Below are 19,851 nucleotides of genomic sequence, written 5' to 3'. Positions count from 1 at the left end.
AGCTGCACACCAGGCTGGTTTTGCATGCAAGGGATGCACGGCGGCGTTCATCACGTACTCGCCTCCACGCACTGCGATTTGCTCTCCTCTGTATTTGACTGTAAAGACCACCGACTCCTCAATCAGCCGGCATTCACACCCTCGCTTATCTTCAAGATTTGCTCTCTCTAGGCCCTTTTAAGCTTTTTCTTGACCTTAAGTCGCCATGGCAACACCCCCCAGGACGTATCATTACAAAGGCACACAAAAGAGGCGATGTGTTTCGGGAAGACGGATCGTCCGCCTGCTCTTATTGTGTTCATGTGAGATTAGGAGGGGAAGCGTGGCTGAGGTGCTCGGGCTGCAGAGGAGTGTGTCGGGGATTATTTTGGGTCGTGCAGTGGGACATCCTGTCCTCAGTGTCCCATCGAGGGCAGGAAGGAGTTGACCTGTTGGGTTTTCCAGCCCTGATCATGAAACCATTCAAGATGTTCATTTTAGGGCGACAACACCGGAGAGATCATGGTTTTCTCAAGGCTCCCGTCGAGTTGAGCTTTTAATCTGCAGGAACCTAAATCTCCAGGTGAAGCGCTTCCTGTTTGTTTTTCAGTCGTTCCTTTGAGCGATGCCGTTTTTTTCGGCCCTCGTGCTCCAAACCAGGTTTATTTTATTATTCACATTAGCAATCATAGAATTGCATTCTTTATTGACTGACTGTGAATGATGTGAATATTTCATCTTCATTATTCTAATTTGTATTGAGTATAACTTCTTCTATAACTTCTCTCTGTCATATAATCGTTTTGTCTGACTGACTTGTGTTTTCATCCGTTGCAGCGATGCATTAGCAGAGACCTGTGGGACATATAGTCCTCTGGATGTCTGTCAGATGTCAGTGATAAATATTTAACTCGGTGCAAATTAGGCGATAATCACACTGCGTGGAAACGTGGAAGAAATCTGACTTTTGTTCGACCGTATGTCATTAATATCTGATTTTATTCATGAATACAGTTGTTTTTTCCACACATACACACACACACACACACACACACACACATAGTTTCAGTCTGAAAAGTCACTTTGCATTTCATGTCAGTTTCACGTCAGAAGAGGAACCCAGACGTCATTGAGGCGTACGGTCGCCATATTGGATGAGGACCCGCTTCTCCTTCTGTTGAGGAGGGATTCCCTTAAACCACTGAAATAATCAAATTCACACAGTTTGAGGTCAAATTTGAGACCTGATGTCTAATCGTAGCCTCGGTTCACACATATCTTTACACGCCATCGTGTTGTTGACCCACAGTGCTAAGAAATGTTAAAGAAGAGAGTTTTTCAGAAAACAAAACATTGAAGTAATTCTTTACTGGATTTGAAATAGAATTTGGGGCCTTTACTGTTGAAGACAGAGATTCAGGATTGCAAATAAATCATGATCTTAGGCCTTATCTCAGTCTTGCCTCGGCCTTGCTAGGTTTAGATCTCGGTCTTGACTCAGTCTTAGTCGGTTCAGGTCTCGGTCTTGGGTCAGGTGTTCTTGTACTAAAGCACTGCTGTGATATAAAAGGATATCGGACTCCTTTTTTATTTTTTTCACCCTATACTTGACCTTCTCAGGCAGTTTTTCATCCGTTTCCTCAGGAAATTAATTGCCTCTTAAACTGTCTCCTTTGAATTTAACATCCATTTTCTCTTCTGTCTCATTCAGCTGTCGTCAGGACTGGGAAAACCCCCGCTCACTCCAGGCCGGAGACAGGGAACACTCTGGACTGATTGCTTGTCCATTATAGAGCCTGAAGTCAACGTTTTCCATGATATAAATGGCCTCCGAATAAATTACCCAGTGGCTTTTACATACTTATTTCACTCCCCCGGATCCCGAGCAGTGGCTTTGGCATCCACGTCATGTCAGAGCTCAGAATGCTTTTACTTTCAAATCTCATTTGAGTGCAGCTGTGACCTCAGTTTAAGTCTGTTTACTCAGATGAGACTTTCCAAGAAATCATACAACACGTTCAAGCTCGGAACAAGGTTCCAGGTTCAAAGGTTTGGACGGGTTTTCCTGTGTTTAAAGGCAAATGAGCGGGGCTCCCTCAGCTGCAGGCCACAGCAATGAAACACATACAGACAGCGGTGCCAATTATTCCATTAAACTGAATTTCTTTTTTTTTTTAACAGATCTTTTAAATTGTTTGAACCAATGCACACACATTCAGATTCACACAAGCAATCTTAAAATCACTAATTCACCTCAACGATGTGGTTTTTTTGGGAGGAAGCCATGGTACCACAAGCAGAGGAAGAACATGCAAACCCCACACAGAAAAGCCCTCAAACTAAAATAAGTCATATTCAAGAGGAGTCTGTAAGAGAAGAAATCCAAATCTCAAAGTGAACTTTATGAAAGACTGTCTGCTTGCAGAGGCGCTGCAGTCTAAGATTAAAACAAACATCTTATGAACAAGCAGATAAATCTGCTGAATTGCTCACATGGCACATCAAACGAGAGATGCTAAAATTCCAATCGCAAAAGGAATTCCCACAGAAATCATTGAAGTTTTCAGAAATTACTACAGAGAAATGCACGGCTCAATAAATGAAACATCGGCACTTTAATAAACAGACTGCCTGAACAGACTGACGGCAGCATTTGAGTAAATCACATAAATATTGGGGTTTTTATTGTTTTGCCAGGTTAGAGTAGCTCAATGAGCCCATGTTTTTTTTTTTTTCTTTTTAATCAAACCCTCTCTGTTCAGCGTTGCCCTGCAGAGCGGGGTTCAGCTCGGTTCACCTCAGCGATTATGTATCCAGCATTTCACATAATGTCAGTCTGGCATTAGCGAGGGAGCGACTGCCGTCCAGCCAAGTCGATGAGGGTTTTCAATCGGTCCAGCTCAAGGACTATAAATAAAATATGTTGTCTTTTAGGCCTTTTTCTGAGCTCATAAAAAGACCAGAATAAAACTGGATTATTTTAACATACACCTAGTGAACCATGTAAGAGGAGAGAAGGTAAAAGAACAGTGTTTTTCTTCATGTGGGGGGGCGAGGGCACGTGCAACCTTTAAAAAGACTCAAAGAAGTGCATTTTGAATAATATGGCTGTGTTTAATGCAAACGTTGGATGCTTTGGGTAAGCCGGTTTCTAATGCTTTTAGAGAATAACCTTCACTGAACGATAATATTGACTGTGGGAGATGAGCGTCCTCTGGCCACACGCCCATCATGTCACACGGGTTCACAGCTTTTTCCACCAGCCTTTGTGTGGTCAGATCCACCTGCAGCTCCCAGGAGGAGGAGCAGATTGGCTGCTTGACTTGGTAATTTGTTCATATGTTCGATCCTTTTGGTTCACGATGCAGGCCTGGATAACTAACACACCCGTGATGTCGCTCCAGAATTGAGACCTTCCTCTTAATTTTTCAGTTTACAACCTGTAAATGTTTGAAAAAGAATACATATTGTCTTTTTAATTCCAATCACGCTCTCAATAATATTATAAGATTGGTAAAAACCAAAAGAAATCTCATCCTGGGTCTTGTTTTGCAATATTCCCCTTAGTTTTGTTTTTTTATTTAATCATAGTTTCAGATGCGTTAACATCTCTGCTTGTTGCCAAGCAGGCATCTCCTGCCTTTGTGGCCTCCCCACTTCCCACCATCCTCACGCCTCTAATGTAGTTCAGTCAAGGTTGTGGAGGACGTGCCACGGTTATTCTCTCTCCAGCGGTCAGAGCATTTTGTTCCCAACAGAGGACCAATTACTGGCCATGGCTGCGAGGGACGGGCATGTGCCTGTGTGCAGCGCGTCGGTCATTAAGACCGACCAGGGCTGCTTCATAAACAAGGCTCGGACTAATAGAACCATTTACATCGCGCCTTTGTTCAGACGCCGGTTTGTTTTTGCTGTGAGAAACTCAGTTAAGCTAATTATCAGCTTAGTATTCGGCAGGAACGTGTCTGTAGGTCTGGTGAACTTCTGCCGGGTTTTCAACTTTGGCAGCGATTTTCTACAGACAAGTGCTCCAAAAAGCTGCTGTGGTTTGTTGGGATTTATATGATGTCCTTTATGCTGAATTCAGTCTCATTGAAGACTTTGTTGTCAGTTGTTACTCGGTTGAAAACATTTTTTGAGAGCTGCTTTTTTCCAGTTTCTGAAGTCATTCTTCAGATGATGTTTTCACTTTAATGTTTTAATGTTGTAATATTAGAGTCATGCTACAAAAGATCCAGATAATTTCTGCTTCTATCTCGTTCATCAGAGTATTTCTCAGTTTGTTTCCAAGGAAGCAGAGCGAATGCATCCGGCACGTGTTCAGCCAACCACTGCACTGCAGTGTCCTGGACTGTTTGTCTCAAATATCGGCCGGAGAGTTTTAAAATACTTCCCATCTTGTGAAATAACAATTTCTCCCTTTTTCTTTTTTTTGTTATAAACTACAGACTCAACACAACATCTGAAAAACAGATTTAACTGGAAAAAACTAAGCAAAAGATATTCAGAGACTAAGAAATTTTAATTAGTGGTCATGAAGGGATAACTTTAGGTCATAAAACATTCATTTGTGGACACAAAATATTAATCTGTGGCCGAGAAATATTAATTTGTGTCCATTGCCATTAATTGTGCTTCAGCTCCAGACTGCCTGCTGCAGAATGTTTTCTGATTTCGAGTGGTTTTGAAACACTTGGCTGACGGGCCTGATTCACTAACTGTGCAGCACGTCAGATAGAGATTTTATTTTCTGTTTCTAAAGTTAAGACGGGTGAAACTTAAAGATCTAGTTGCGTTAAACACATTATGAGTTATTGTATTTACAAAGCTAAAAGTAAAGTGTTATCAGAATATTAACGGAAATTGTTTATTTTCAGTTCAGAAGATCAGAACAGTCGAACAAAATATCACTTTAAGCATCAAATAGCAAGAGCCACTTTAAAGCAGACGGCCATCTCAAGATGTGGCGTCAGATTATGGAGCCAATTACAGACAGAGTTGAAAATGTGCATCAGCATTGTTCTTTTTCAAAAAACCTATAAGCATAGAATATTTTGTGAATATGAACTTGAAAAAAGGCTCTTATACAGATTGTAAATACATGAATGAAGTTTTTCATGTGATGGAGTATTGATTTTGAAGTCTTCGGCTGGCAGACCATCTGTCATTGTGTTTATGTTTCAGACAGGGACAGATATAAGATTTTCTTCTTCCTGCTCCTTTTCAATCATGGCTGTACTCTGAGATATTTGCAAATGTATTTTGTTCTGTTTGTTCTGAGGCTGTGCACAGCTATGTGTGAAAAAAAAGCTGAAGTCAAAACTGTTGTTTCCTGACATTTTGTTGATTCTATTACTTTTAGAGTTTAATAAACTGCACATATTAAGTGTTTTGGTGGCCTCTCCATCAGGGAAAGATCGAGTTTGATTTTGACACACCGCTGGTCCATCACAGGGTCAACACATTCACAACGGCTGTCATTACAGACACCATTGACTCCAACACACACACTTTTTGGGCTGTAGATGAAGTCAGGATATCCAGATGGGCATTAGTGACATTAGCCACATTAGTGAACACCCACACCAGCAGTGCAGAGAAGTTGTTGACTTTGTGAACGAGTGGAGATGAATGGTCTGACTCTGCTTTGTTTTTCAGGGGCGTTGACCAGTCTCTGATGGGATCCCACCAACCTCTCTGGATTATCATCCCTTGATGCCTCCATGGAGCTCATCCAGGCAACCCAGGTCTCTTTGCTACCTCAGGAATCGTCTCCGGCTGCGTGGAGAAACGTCTCTGCACCGCCCTACTCCCACTTCCTGCTCCTCTCCACTCCCTCCGAGCCGCCTTTCAGTTTCAACTCAGCCTTCCCTCCGAACGCTTCCTGTCAGAACTGCAGTCAGAGCGGCCCCGACTCCCTCCCCGGCCTGGCCGGGATCTTCATCCCTCTCATTTATGGAATCGTGTGCGTCGTTGGACTAGTGGGAAACAGTCTGGTCATCCACGTCGTGGTCAACTACACCAAGAATGAGTCCGTCACCAACATCTACATCCTCAACCTGGCCATCGCGGACGAGCTCTTCATGCTGGGCCTGCCCTTCCTGGCGGTGCAGAACGCGCTGCTGTCCTGGCCCTTCGGATCCCTGATGTGCCGGGTGGTCATGACGGTCGACGCCATCAACCAGTTCACCAGCATCTTCTGCCTGACGGTGATGTCGGTGGACCGGTACCTGGCTGTGGTGCACCCCATCCGGTCCTCCTGGTGGCGCCGCCCCCGCGTGGCCAAGGCCATCAGCGCCACGGTCTGGGCGGGGTCCTTTGTGGTGGTGCTGCCCGTGGTGGTGTTTGCGGACGTGCTGAAGGACGACGGCAACTGCAGCATCGTGTGGCCCGAGCCGGCGGAAGTGTGGAAGACTTCGTTCATCGTGTACACCTGCACCGTGGGCTTCTTCTGCCCGCTGACCGTCATCTGCCTGTGCTACCTCCTGATCGTCATCAAGGTACATACGAGTGTTCGCAGTTTGAAGCTCTTTGCAGCTGTGGCTCTGTCACGAGTCAGAAAAACGGGGTCGCCAAATGTAAAATGTTTTGGAGGCAGCTGTCTGGATCCATGGAGGTTAAAAAGCTTTTGTCGTGTAAATTAAGTACTTCTATTGGATACCTGAGGAGTCATTACATATCCCTGTCAAAACTTCATACTGAAGTCCTAAAAAAATGTTTTTTTATTTGTTTCATAGAATACAATGCCTTTTCTTATCAGTAGCATTTAGGATGTATGATTTGTAGAAAGGAGGCTCTCCTCATCCAAAACACTAAAATGACCTTTTGGAGTCATAATCATAGAATCTGTTTCATAAGACAAAGGCCACTTCAGATATTTGCTGTTTTTCTCCACAAAAAAAAAATCTCTATTTGTTCTTCATCCTGGCTTGGCTGACGTCTTACTGATGGATTAGTGAAAAAGATACACGACAATGTTGCAACAGCAGACCCACAGTCCAAACTTCAACAGATTTCAGCAACAGATTGTGTTGTTTGTTCAGCCAACTGCCTAATCCCCCTCCTTTTCTTGCTGTCAGTGGCAATTGTCCCCACATCTCAGGCACTGTGATTGTTTTTTTTAGAGCATGGCTCCTGTGTGGCTGAAGTAATACTCTCTGCCCGAATCAGGAGGTAAACAGGATATATCTTTGACTATTTTGTTTCCAACCAAACAACCAGACTCACAGCTGCCATTTCCCCAGCTTGTGTTTTGCCCTTGTTGCCCTCCAGTCACGTCGTCATGTGCACCAGTCACAGGGAATTGAAATTACTCTCCAAAGCAGCAGTGACAATAGCTCAAATCAAATGAAAACCTCCTCATCATTTTAATGCCAAATGCAATTTTACTAAAAGTGTAGTTTTCTCTCATTTATAAGGACGTGCGCTTCAGATAACGCTGCTGAGCAGAGAACAAGCGGCTGGTATTGAGGACTCCGGTGGAAAATACTAATATCCTAATTGAAAGGGTTGTTGATAAAATGAATGACGCTGAGGGCACTTCTGCCATTAATAAGAAGAATTTAGTGATAAGGTTAATTCATTTTTGTGATGATATTGTGGAGAAAAACTCTTGCTCCATAGCCCAGTCAGTCCACTTTAATGTTCAACAGATACTTTCACTAAAGTGAATGTGTGTGTGTGTGTGTGTGTGTTGAAATAACTGTTGAATATCATTTCGAATCACATTTTTTCATTTAATGACTTTAGAAAGAAGCTTTTTTGTCATAGATCACATTAAGACCCTGTTTCTGTGAAAAAGTTTCAAGTGAAAAGGTAAAACTTCCGTTGTATTTTAGGTGTGTAGCCACTGAAAATGAGACTTTATGAAAACAGAATTACAGGGAAATAAAAGCTCCGGCTCCATTTCCATGGAAACGGGGGAAAACACAACTTTTCCATAACGTTCTGATTCCGTCCGTCTTCTCTACCACTCGGTCTGTGTGTGGTCTCTGTGGCAGGAAAGACAGCAGTGAATGGGTGAAAACACAACATTTTCTGAAGTGGTGCTGCTGAGTCAATATTTCTTCCGCACATGTAGAGGCAGATGTAGATGGATAATAACAACAATGGCCTCCAGAGTGTCACGACTCCCAGCTCAGATTCTCCTGGAACCTGCTCGTTTTTATAGCTCAGGGTCACACAGTAATCCAACTTCTGTTATCTGTCCACACGAATGTCGTCGCACTCGCTGTCCTTAATGTTTGTATCGTATTGTTTTCTGGTTTTATTACAAAACAATCAGCTGCCCCCACTAGTGGCCCAGCCATTGACAGTATATAAAGATGGACAAAAACTTATGTGACGTCGCCCACAGCGTTCTGAAACCCCGTTCTGTTGATTTGAGCAAGTCGTCTCCATATTAAACTTTTTAAACCAGATTTAATGTGATTGGTCCAGCCTGTCAAGTGACCGCATCACGGGAACAGAGGCTGTCATAGGGTGATTTATGCAGAACTTTAACTCATAAAATAAAATCAACAGAAGATTCATGTGAAAATCAGAGTCTAGTCAAGACGACTGGGTTATAGAAACTAGTGACAGAGACCAGAACATGTTCTGGAACCGGACGCTTTTTATGTTTATTTGCAATCTGAAAATCGACCTTTTTGAATGGGTTCCAATGAGACCCGGGCTTGTTTTCAAACCAACATCATCGCCCCCTGCTGGAATTTCCATGGTATTACAACTTTTCTACACTTCTGCATTATCTTCACGTTTTACCAGCGGAGGTTGGCGCTTGGGCCCAACATGAAACCTCCATCATTTCCAGCATTCCCGACGTTGCTTTCAGAGCGCGGTGGTGTGAATTCCTCTGAACGTTAGCGATGCAGTCTTCCTTGACTCGCCGTCCCGTTTCTCTCCTTTCTCAGGTGCGAAGTGTTGGAAAACGCGCTCAGGCCACGTCCTCCAGACGCAGGAAGTCCGAGCGTAAAATCACGCGGATGGTTGTGGTGGTGGTGGCGGTGTTCGTCCTCTGCTGGCTCCCCTTCTACGCCCTCAACATCCTCAACCTGCTGGTGGTCCTGCCCGGAGACTTCCGGGGGCTCTACTTTTTCGTCGTGGTGCTTTCATACGCAAACAGCTGCGCCAACCCCATCCTGTACGGGTTTCTGTCCGACAACTTCAAGAGGGGCTTCAGGAAGGCCCTGTGCCGAACGTCACGCCGGGTGAAGAGCAACGAGCGGACGGGCACCGAGGTGCAGCGCCCCACAGAGGAGTGGGGGGGCATTGCGCTTCAGGTGCAAAAGAGCAAGGGGGTCACTGGCGTGAGGGCGAACGACGGCGGTGGAAACAACGAAGAGGTGGGAACAAATGGACTGGAGGGAGCTGTGCAGATGAAAGAAATATGTAGAACCTCACAAAATGGAAATCAGAATAGAATAAAAGACATTTCAAGGACGGAGGCGGCACAGAGAAGCAACCCTGAGCTGAGTGCAGGCGGCGATTCTGTCACAGCTGCCTCATCAAAAAATAAAAACGGCACGTCACACTCCGAAGAACACCCAGACAAACAGGCTGTGCTTGATATCAGCTACCTGTAGCGGAGGGTCAGAGGTCATTTCAGAAGCTATGGCTGACCTGCCGTTTGTCTGGCGTGCCTACAGTCCAGCCGCCACTTCAGAACCACGAGTGTTTTCCATTATGTGGAACAGAGCCTGTTGATACCGAGGCTGCAGTGAAGAGGCAGAATGCATTTCACAGCAGACAACAGTCAGAGTGGAACTCGGACTAAAGGGTCCAGGTGTAAACTTCAACCAACATCAATGAACAAAGGCGTTACCAAACACACACACAACCCACCCAAACAAAAAGAGCGAACAACCAAACCTTGGTCTGATCTGAAGGACGATTTCTGTGCATATTTTCATTGATGCATTTGGGCGACTGAATCAGGTAAACTGGACTTGTTTATTTGTTTATGTCTTAGAAGATGACCCCCCCCCCCCCCCCCCCCCCCAACACACACACACACACACACACACACACACACCAGACAGGTCAACCGCTCCACCATTGAGAGTACCAACAAAAAGACTTTAAAACTGGGTCGTCGATCGTCGATCACCCAGAGCAGCTGGATTTGTTCGTCTGGTTTGGGGAAAACATAAAACACTGTGGGGAAAAAGCTAACTGGTGGAGATGAGGCGACGCTTTGGCCAAAGTTCCTGGAAAACCTTTGACTTTACTTCGTGTAATTCTGTCCACATGAACGATGTTGCAGCTCACACACACCAATCCATAGAAAGGGTGTTTCGATGGCCGTGGCCTCTTTCAGCCCTTTGCTGAGATGATTCGGATATACTGACACTCTAAACCTCATTATCTGTAAGATGTGTTGGCCAAACCAGTCTAATCCTGAACTCCAGGACCTGCCGCTGATGTTCTGGTACCTGATCAGCGTTGAGGACCTTTACAGCTTTGGATGGGTCTTTTCCTCAGAGAGCCGAGATCAAGGCTGAAGGTTCCAGTCCTTTGGCTGACCTGTGTATATTAAAATGTGCGAGTTGCTTGTCGTGCCAGTTTGTGTGATCTAACAGTGTGACGTTGTCGATGCGGATGAACCATCCTGAGAAACAGGTTTTCATGTTTATTAGCTAAACAATTCAATGGAACGCTCTATGTTGTTAAATAGCTTCAAGTGCCATGAAGAGAGCGAGTTCCTGTGGTACCTCGGAGGCGACGGAACCCGCGAAAAGGCCGTGCAAAAAAACCGAGTGGCTCACATCTGCAACCACATCACCATGGAAAGACCTTCACTTGCCTCCGTGTGCGTGTTTGAAAGAAGACTGCCACTTTTCCAATTAAGAACATCTTGTGCTGAAATGGCTAATGCACTGCATGAATCACGTCCCAGTGGGAGAAAACACAATTAATGACCTGTTCTGAAATGAAAAATGGCAGCTGTGTTTACTTTTACCGCTTCGGCTTTTTGACAGCAGCCCACAGGTGGAGCTTCTGCCAACATGTCTCACAGTTTGACACGTCTTCACCGAGGAGAACGTGAATGTATGTCATTAACAACACATGTTTAAAGTAATGCTTTAGTCCCTGTTAAGGAAAACTAATGAAAGTTTGCTCTTAATCACCACCTGGGAGAAGTGCAGCAACACAAACGGCAGCCTTTATTCATATTAGTTGTATGTAGGGATGCACTGATACCGATGCCGATACCAGCACAGGGTCCAACACTGCACAGAGTTCTCGTATCAAGAGGAGACGAAAGTCAGTTCATGCAACACCAGAAACTTAAAGCTATAGTGCGTAACTTTAAACGTCTATGAATGTCCGTTTTAGCCAAGTCACTACTAGTGGAGATGACAAAATGCAGATTAAGCCGGTCGGCTCCTCTAACATCTCGCGGGATTTTTCAATATATATATTTCTTGCTTTGCGTGTCGACTGGCGACATTCCCGCGCTGGCGCGCAGTAAATTACGCATTTTACGTCACAACAAGAAGGGAGGGGGAGGACGCACAGAGGGTCTCATAGCAACAGGCAGGAGCTCAGGCAGAATGAGGAAGCGACATGGCGGATAATCTAAAGAAACGGCCGAGAAAGAGTCCTGAAGTGGATCCTACCACCAAAAAAAAGCCTGGACGGTCGGCAGAAGGACTGCTGGCGAAGAAGGAAAGTGACCGACGGAGAAGGCAAACGAGGATTTGCATTGGCGTGGCTTTTCCTCGGTGGAGAGCGTTGAAAGCAGAAACTGGGCTGAGGGCAGACACAGATGTTGCCTTGCTGCTGTTGGATGAGTAAGTGACTTGGTTTGTAATTATATAAGTACTTTATTATTTGGCAAAAAAAAAAAAAAAAAACAATAATTACCTCTTCCGAAGAGTCCATCTTTTTTTCACCAGCTGTCCTTATTCACACAGAATAAAAACCGTTCCCAACGGCGATTTGCGCTGTGGAAACGCGAATCACCGTGGCAGCGGTTGGGGGGAGAGGGGGAGGGGGGACACCGGGGACAGCTGGGCGTACGTCATGTGGAAGCGCCGGCTTTATTGTTGTAAGAACGCAGAATTCCGCTAGAGGGCGACCGAAGTTACGCACCATAGCTTTAACCCGACGCTGCTCGTCAGTTGAACAGGTCAGTGGATCCAGGAGGAAACTGAGATCAGAGCTCAGTATCGGCACATGGCTAAATGTTAGGACCCGTACTTTAAAAAAAAAAAAGAAAAGTGGTATCGGCGCGTCTCGAGTTCCACCTTTGGCTCGGTGTAGCTTCATGAGTGCTATTTTAGTTTCATGTCAGTTTACCCCCAGTTTCTCCAAGCACATCTTAAATTCTTGGTACAATTGAACCTAAAAAAGCTGCACCGAATTAAAAAGAAAAGAAATATTTGTTTCTAGTAGCTGTAGTCCATGATATGCTATGAAATCAATTTAAAACATTAAAACAAGTCCTGATGAGATCCTGACAGACTAGATCACATTTGAATTCATGCTACTCTTTAACTTTGGTTACCATAAAAGATATCAACATCTCTCTGCCCTGATGGGTTTTTCTATTTAAAAAAAAAAAAAAAACTGCACTCCTCGGTTGGTATTTATTCTCATGTCTTTGTGAATTACTGATAATGAATCACTGATATTTGAAATTCTGTCATTGTGAAATTGCAGAGCATGAATGTGTGAAACATAATTTACTGCGCTTTATCTTTATGTGTATTTTGTATTTTGACACCACGATAACCGTGAGGGTCATATATTCTGCAGATCTTGGTTCAGAGTTTGGTTTTGAAGTCTCTTCCCTGCTTATAATTACATATTTTAAGAAAATCAATTGCAAAAATTCATGCAACTTTTTTCAGCAGTGAGCGCCAGACATAAACCACAGACTGCAGCAACCAGCCCATATAAAGTGAAGCTACTCTTTCTTTCGAGCTGAGGCATCAAACATAAGGCCCGTGGGCCAAAACCAGTTCTCAATAGGCTCCAAACTGGCCCAGAAATTTTCATAAAACCTTTTTCTTTTTTTCTCTCAGCAGTCATAACTGTATTCTCCTGCAGAAAGTTTCATCAACACTGGCTTCATGTTGAGATTGTCGTCATTTTTCAAAAGTAACTGTTTGGTTTAGTGAAAATATCAACATTTTCATCTTCTCTTCTCTGCACTCCAACAAAGAAAAGCTTTAAAGTTTAAATTTAAAGGTTATGAAGGCACTATTTTTCAGTTCCGGCTCAAAACTGAGCAACACTGAAATGAGTCAGACAGGTCTACAGTCATCTCCAGTTAGACATAATATCAAAACAGAAACAAGCTCGAAGGAAACTTCAGCAGCTATAACAGTGTTGATGCCGATAGCAACTATTAAAAACTAGCGTTCACTTCTTAAATGTTGACTCAAACACTGTTTATGAGTGTGTTAAATCGCCGCTATTAAGAGGGAGGTTATGGCAGTTCTGGCCACATTTGAAGACAAATATCAACTCAAAAAGCACACAATGAATACCCATGCAAGAAGCCATTACAAAAACACCACAATCGAAGTAAAACAGTCTCAAAGCTGACAATTTAAAGACAAAAATATGGAAGGTTTGAAAGCTTTTAATATTGATCGAAACACAGAATTTTAAAATACAGAAGTATATGTGAAATAGTATTGCAAAGTACTTGAATGTGTGCATTGTGATACAAGAAATTACAATTAGGACTCTTGAGATGTGTGTTTTTGTTTGTTGAAGGAATGTTTGGAGATTTTGGAGTTAATGACCTGAATGGAATCTGTACTGAGGCTCTGTTTACACCACAAGGTTTTCAAGTTGCGGAAAAAGAAAACCTCTTTGTTGTGTTTTGGGTGAAAAATTCAACTTTTAGAAAATGGCTCCCGAGGTGGAAATTTATGAAAACATCCTGAAATATAGAACTTTTGTGCGTTTTCAACCAACAGTGCCAACTAGTGGCCTGACACGCTCACTACATGGTTTCCATCTCCGTGGAAACGGACCTCATTTCCAAAACGTTGCAGCGTGAAAGCAAACCTCTTCTGTGCAACGTGGGCCGCAGTGGAGCCAGCTTTCATCAGCAGAGCTGTTCTCTGCGCCGATCCGAGGCCGCGGCCTCACGGGGAAGGTCGACGGTGACGAATGCAGATGTCAGATCTACAAACGACGCTTCTTTGAAACGGCGCCAGGAGTCGACGAGGACATGATGGACACGCCTGAACGCTGACCTCTCCTCTTTCATGCTTCTATCGCGTCAAACTTTAATTTAATGGTAGAAGATGAGTCCGGGCCTGTTGGAATGTGACGGACATCCTTTATGTTTCCTCATAGAAACGTTGATTCCCGTATGAAGACAGCAGGTTTGTTGCGTCGGCTGACAGTAGGAGTGTGTTTGTCCTGTACTGTGGATTTTGTATTACTTGTCTTTGCCGGTGGATCCAGCTCGATCCACAGATTGCTTTAAGATGTTGTGTCCTCAGTGTCGTCGAGGCTTCGGTGGAGTTTTAAAGCCAAATGTACCGCAGTGACACCAGTGAGCGGAAAAAAAAAAAAAATCTCATGATCTGAACACTGCAAACTTCAACTGTGTGTAGAATTCAATGTCATGCATGTAAATGTTTTCACAAAGAAAGACTTGAAAACCAAACATCAGTCTGCAGCTTTATTTCACCTCAATGCTTCAGTTTGAGTTGAACCGAGGCCAACGCTGCCCCCTGCAGGTAAACACGCTGAAGGGAAGACTCATGTACAAAAAACAAACACACTGGACTTCTTCTCCTTTAAGCTTGATTTAACAATGATGATTTGAACTTTCAGAATGCATCAGGCTGGACTTTCCCTCTCCTCCTGATCCGCCTTCACTCGGGCACGACGTCTCCGATCCACCGGAGGTACGGCGGGTTCCCCTGCTCGATGGGCAGGCTGATGACTTCGGCCACTTCGTACGGATGGTTGGAGCTGCACAGCGTCAAGACGAGAACATCGGAGCTGAAACTCTGCTGACGCAGTGGGGGCTTGGTTCAAGCGCCGTGTTTCCCTCACTTACCGGACGTATTCGGCGAGAGCGGGAACTTTGGAACTCCTGGTTTTAATCATCTGGATGAAGAGAAGCGACAAAGTTCAGCCTCAACACTTCTGACTGACGCAGGACCTTAAAGAATTCCCAGTTCTTATCTGTACAACACGTTTCACATGAGTCTGAACTCCTGTAAACTGTCCCAGGTAAGAAGAATGAAGGATCCATGCAGTGGTTAGCTCTGTTTCCATGGTTTCCCGGGTTCTGTGTGGAGTTTCCATGTGCTCCCTGTGCACAGATGTCCTCCATGTACTCTGCGTTTTTGCCACAAGTCACAGCTCACCTCTCTGATCACCTCTCTGCTCCTCTCAGTTTAAACTTTAACTCTCCATCTCTTCCATCCATTTACCATATGAAGCACGGGGCTCGGTTTAAAATACAGTCTTCATCTTGGGGAAACAAAATGTCTAAAATAGATTGGAATGTCAATATAATAGCTAACATAGATAAAAAGTATTATATGAGCTAAGAGAAAGGAGAAGCGATGGCTGATATTTTCCATTCAGTCGAGCTTCTTTCTCTCTTTCTCGGATGATTTTGCTGTAAATCCAGTCACTTTTATATTTTCTGATCAACTTTTTGATCAATCAAAGCAAGCACAGCTTAGTCTGGCTTCAAAATACAGACTGATCATGAAGGAAAGCTGTATATTTTCCACTGTCTGCACACGTTTTGTTCACGCAAATGTCAGATCAACGAATGATTTCGACTCCAGCGTCATCTATTTCTACTTTCCTGCCAGCAAATGCAGCAAAGCGACAACGTCACACTTGATTTCCGCCTCCACAGGAGCACCGAGGCCTTCTTTATGAAGGATGTTTAAATTAATGTATTGCAGCGCCGCACCAACAACACATCTGAATCACAAAGCTCGTCCTCACTCACCAGGAGAACCTCGCTGTCCTCTTCAATCTTCCCCTGCCATTCATATCTGAAGTTAATAAAAAAAAAGATGTCAATCTTCCCTGATAGTTCTGTAGAAAAACAGTTTGTGGGTGTGTGTAGTTTCATTACAACCAACAGCACCATCTTGTGGCCTGACGTGCTATCTACGTCATGTAAGCATTTTGGCTGTTAGCGTATAAACAGACATTGTTTTTAAAACATTTCCATATAAATGCAAAAGTTTTCTGAAACAAAAGTGTAAAAAAGGTTGCACTTCACTTGAAACGTTGTCGTGTTTACAGGGTCTTAGTCTTGAATCTTCAAAAAGCCAAAACTTACATGGACTTGATTGCTGGCACGATGTTGACACAAGCTGCGAGCTTTTTCTCTACAATCCCCCTGAGGGACGGAAGAACAGCATCATGAGAAAACCCTCCTTCCTCCTGCTGCCCGGAGTCCAACCGCTGACGTCTCAAGAGATCTGTGACTTTCTCATTTTCTCCAGAAGAGAAAAAAACAATGAGCTGAGCAGAACTTCACCGGGCCAGGTCTCTCGCCACTGTGTCGTTGGGGCAGGTGACGAAGGCGGCGGAGTGCGTGCCCGACGTGTACGTCTCGGATGCCATGGAGAACGCCCTCAGTCCGACAGTCCTCAGCAGCTGGAACATAAACCCGCTCAGGAGCACCGTCTGGAAAACAGAAAACTCTTGTTAATTAGTTTACATAAATCCAAAGTGCAGGTCTACATAACCACAGCTGGCACGGGACTCCATGCACGACCAAAATGCATACTGTCATGTGCCGAGTAGAAAGAGTGAACATGCTCACCACAATCAGAGCCTTTAAGGATCCACCTTGCAGCGTCTCTGTGCCGGGCAGTCCAATGCGCATCGCCTTAGCAGGTTAGAAACACACACACTGGAGAGTTAGTCAGCACAGAGCACACACATGCTTTCAATGCAGTTTGGCAAGGAGGAAACTTTCACATACAAATTACTCCATTAAATGTACAGAACGTGCAGAAAATGATTGTCATGTCTCTATAATGTTGCAGTCAAGACCAAGATTTTAAAGAGCTGAGAACAAGAAAAGACCAAGGCCAGAGCCTCCCAAGACAGAGACAAAAGGATGATCATGAAAATGAAACACATCACAACATCTGGTCAAACCTCCTCATGACATTTACTGATTTTATTATTTTAATTTTTGCTGAAATCAGACTGTGCATTCATGAAGGATTATAACACCACTATAATGAACCTTAGAAGTCAAAATTTTACTCATATTGTTGATATTTTGCCCTTTTTTGACTCTTGTATCCTAATAAACAGGCACGAGTTGTATAGTTAAGGAAAAATAACACACAATATTGAGTAAAACCACAGAGTAACCGACGTAACTGTGCTCACAGTTTCAAAAATCACGTATTTACTTGCAGAAAGTGCAGAAAATGCCTCTTTTCAGATATTTAAAAGTAGCGGAGCGGCTAATAATAGTTAGCACGTGTGAGCTTTAGCTGGTATTTCCAGAAGATAAAGACGCTTTGCAACAGCGACACGGACACAGAAAGGTGTTAAACCGGGATAATAACGCGGTAAACTGAGTAATAAGTCAGTATATTTAGAAGAAAATGTCTTTATTCGCAGACCTGACGTCTCTGTGCAGCGAGCAGCGAGCCGGAGGCCGTAAAGTGTGACGGCGGCGTGTTTGTGAAAGTGTCGCAAACCAGCGGCGAAGTTGCCAGATCGTGCTGACAGTTTTCAGCAATAGATACTAGTTTAAACCTTTCCGCCTGAATGAAATTCACACTAAAGCGCAGCCTCCCACGAAACACACGTTAAATACTTTGAACATATGTTTAGCAGGCGAAAAGAAGGAAACACTTTTTTTTTATGCAATAAATGTCCAAAGACAAAAACAAGTAGAAACAGGCTTTCCACGACCAAACAGCCAACACAGAGTTTTGTCTAGACCTTGGAGTCATAAGTTTTCAATCAGTTAAACTGTTTTATTTCTGGAAAGTTCTGGATATAAGACACATATTTCAGCTGCACCATTCACACACAAGGAAATTCACAATTTTTTTGACGGAAATAAAGGAAATAAATCAAAATAAGGTGATTAAGAAGAGCATTAAAAGGAGCATAAGCAAACACAAATGTGATTTAAACAAGCAAACAAAAGAAAAGCTAAATCTATTACTTATTGGAAAGTCTGATGATAATAACGAATACTGCAACCCCAAAACCAGAAATGAAGACTCCTTAAACCTTTGAATGGTCTCAGGTCGAAATCCAGGAAGCAGCAGTGTTGTTTCACTCTTTGGTCACATAATGGCAGCTATCCTCTTAAAGTTTTCTCTCAGAAGCCGTTGAATGCTGGAAAGGAGCCCAACATTCGAACAGTCTATCTAGCGTGACTTTTTCCAGCCCAGAATGGCAGCATTCCTGGTGCAAATCCCCACCTTAACCCTAAACTGAAGGAGTTCTGGTGATATGGATGTTTCATACTAATTTTTTCCCCTTTAAAACAAAAATAAACAACATTTCATTTTATTTTTGCAGTATTTTTTATTTTAACACTTGACTTAAGGAAGGAGAATCCAGGATTTAGCATGCTTTGTCAAAATATTGGATAAAAACATTTACTTATTCAGACCATTTGAAAGGTGGAGTGCTGTTGGGCGTGGGAACAGGTGCATGTGTACTCTGGTTTCTTCCTTCAGCCCAAAAACAGGCACTTGAAGCTACTCTGTGACTCTATACTGCATCTGCGGTGAATATTATGAGCCTGTGAGATTTTCTGGTTCTCCTGCGATGGATGCACAAATCAATAAATAATTCAGAAACCTGAAAAAAAAGAATCAATCAATCAATCCAAATTTATTTATATGGCACCTTTAAAGGAATACTCCACCCAAAAAACGATTTGGCCTCATTTTCTACTCACCCTCATGCTGAGAAACACCCTGGAGCAGTTTTTTGACGTTTCAAAGGCAGTTGGAGATGTTTGGGGACTTTCATAGTCAACAAACATGGACCGACAGAGGCCGACAGAAAAAACGGTCCATAAAGTCCACAAAAACGTGCCCATTTTCCTTCATACTGCTCGTCCACTGTAATCCAAGTGTCCTGAGCGGGTAACGTCCATAATTAATTCTTAACGAGGTCATTTAGTATATTTTAAGAGCCTAAACAGGGCGCTCTCATACAGCTCCACTGCATGTCTGCGCGCGCACCCTGAACTACGGAAGCCGCAGCAGACCAAGCAACACGCTTGCGCGCATTCAGCGACTGCTTTTCTAAATAGCAAGCGTAGAAGAAGAAGTTCCGCTGTTTATATTCTGCTGTGAGTGACCGAGCTGTGGACAATCACAAAAGAGATTGGCTGCTGTTTTAAAGCTTTGAATTCGGTGTCCTGCTGAAAGGGCACAAGAGTCTGGCTTGGTCTGCCGCGGCTTCCGTAGTTCAGGGTGCGCGCAGACATGCACCTGAGCTGTACCAGAGCGCACTGTTTGGACTCTTAAAATATACTAAATGACCTCGTTAAGAATTAATTATGGACGTTACGCACTCGGTACACTTGGATTACAGCGGACGAGCAGTATGAAGGAAAATGGGAACGTTTTTGTGGATTTTATGGACCATTTTTTCTGTCGGGCGCTGTCGGTCCCTGTTTGTTGACCACGAAAATCCCCAAACATCTCCAACTGCATTTGAAACGTCAAAAAACTGCTCCAGAGTGTTTCTCAGCATGAGGGTGAGTAGAAAGTGAGGCCAAATCGTTTTTTGGGTGGAGTATTCCTTTAATGTACTTGAATCCATTTCAAAGTGCTCCACGCTGAAATCTTTGACCTTTCAAACCTAAATACAAAGTTAATGTTGACTATGCACAGGAAATGAAATACAAAGACAAAAGGA

The 19,851-nt window shown here is 43.7% G+C and overlaps 2 protein-coding genes across 2 annotated transcripts; one reads left to right on the top strand and one right to left on the bottom strand.

The window, feature by feature from the left end:
• Positions 1-5,649: 5,649 nt before the first annotated feature.
• On the top strand, positions 5,650-9,571 carry sstr3 (somatostatin receptor 3). The gene is made up of 2 exons (XM_030095285.1): positions 5,650-6,479; positions 8,892-9,571. The coding sequence occupies exons 1-2, from the start codon at positions 5,703-5,705 to the stop codon at positions 9,561-9,563; spliced, it is 1,449 nt and encodes a 482-aa protein (XP_029951145.1). The 5' UTR covers positions 5,650-5,702; the 3' UTR covers positions 9,564-9,571.
• A 5,040-nt stretch (positions 9,572-14,611) lies between these two features.
• Positions 14,612-17,658, bottom strand: LOC115390738 (protein CutA homolog). The gene is made up of 7 exons (XM_030094727.1): positions 17,580-17,658; positions 16,760-16,825; positions 16,472-16,620; positions 16,271-16,330; positions 15,932-15,977; positions 15,017-15,066; positions 14,612-14,928 (listed from the first exon to the last, which is right to left on the bottom strand). Exons 2-7 carry the CDS (start codon positions 16,820-16,822, stop codon positions 14,829-14,831), a joined length of 468 nt encoding a protein of 155 aa, XP_029950587.1. The 5' UTR covers positions 16,823-16,825; positions 17,580-17,658; the 3' UTR covers positions 14,612-14,828.
• Positions 17,659-19,851: the final 2,193 nt, after the last annotated feature.

This window comes from Salarias fasciatus, chromosome 6 (genome assembly GCF_902148845.1).
Source record: "Salarias fasciatus chromosome 6, fSalaFa1.1, whole genome shotgun sequence".
In the NCBI taxonomy this organism is placed as follows: Eukaryota; Metazoa; Chordata; class Actinopteri; order Blenniiformes; family Blenniidae; genus Salarias; species Salarias fasciatus.
The sequence above is the reverse complement of the archived record's forward strand: the minus strand, read 5'-3'. Positions and strand labels throughout refer to the sequence as shown.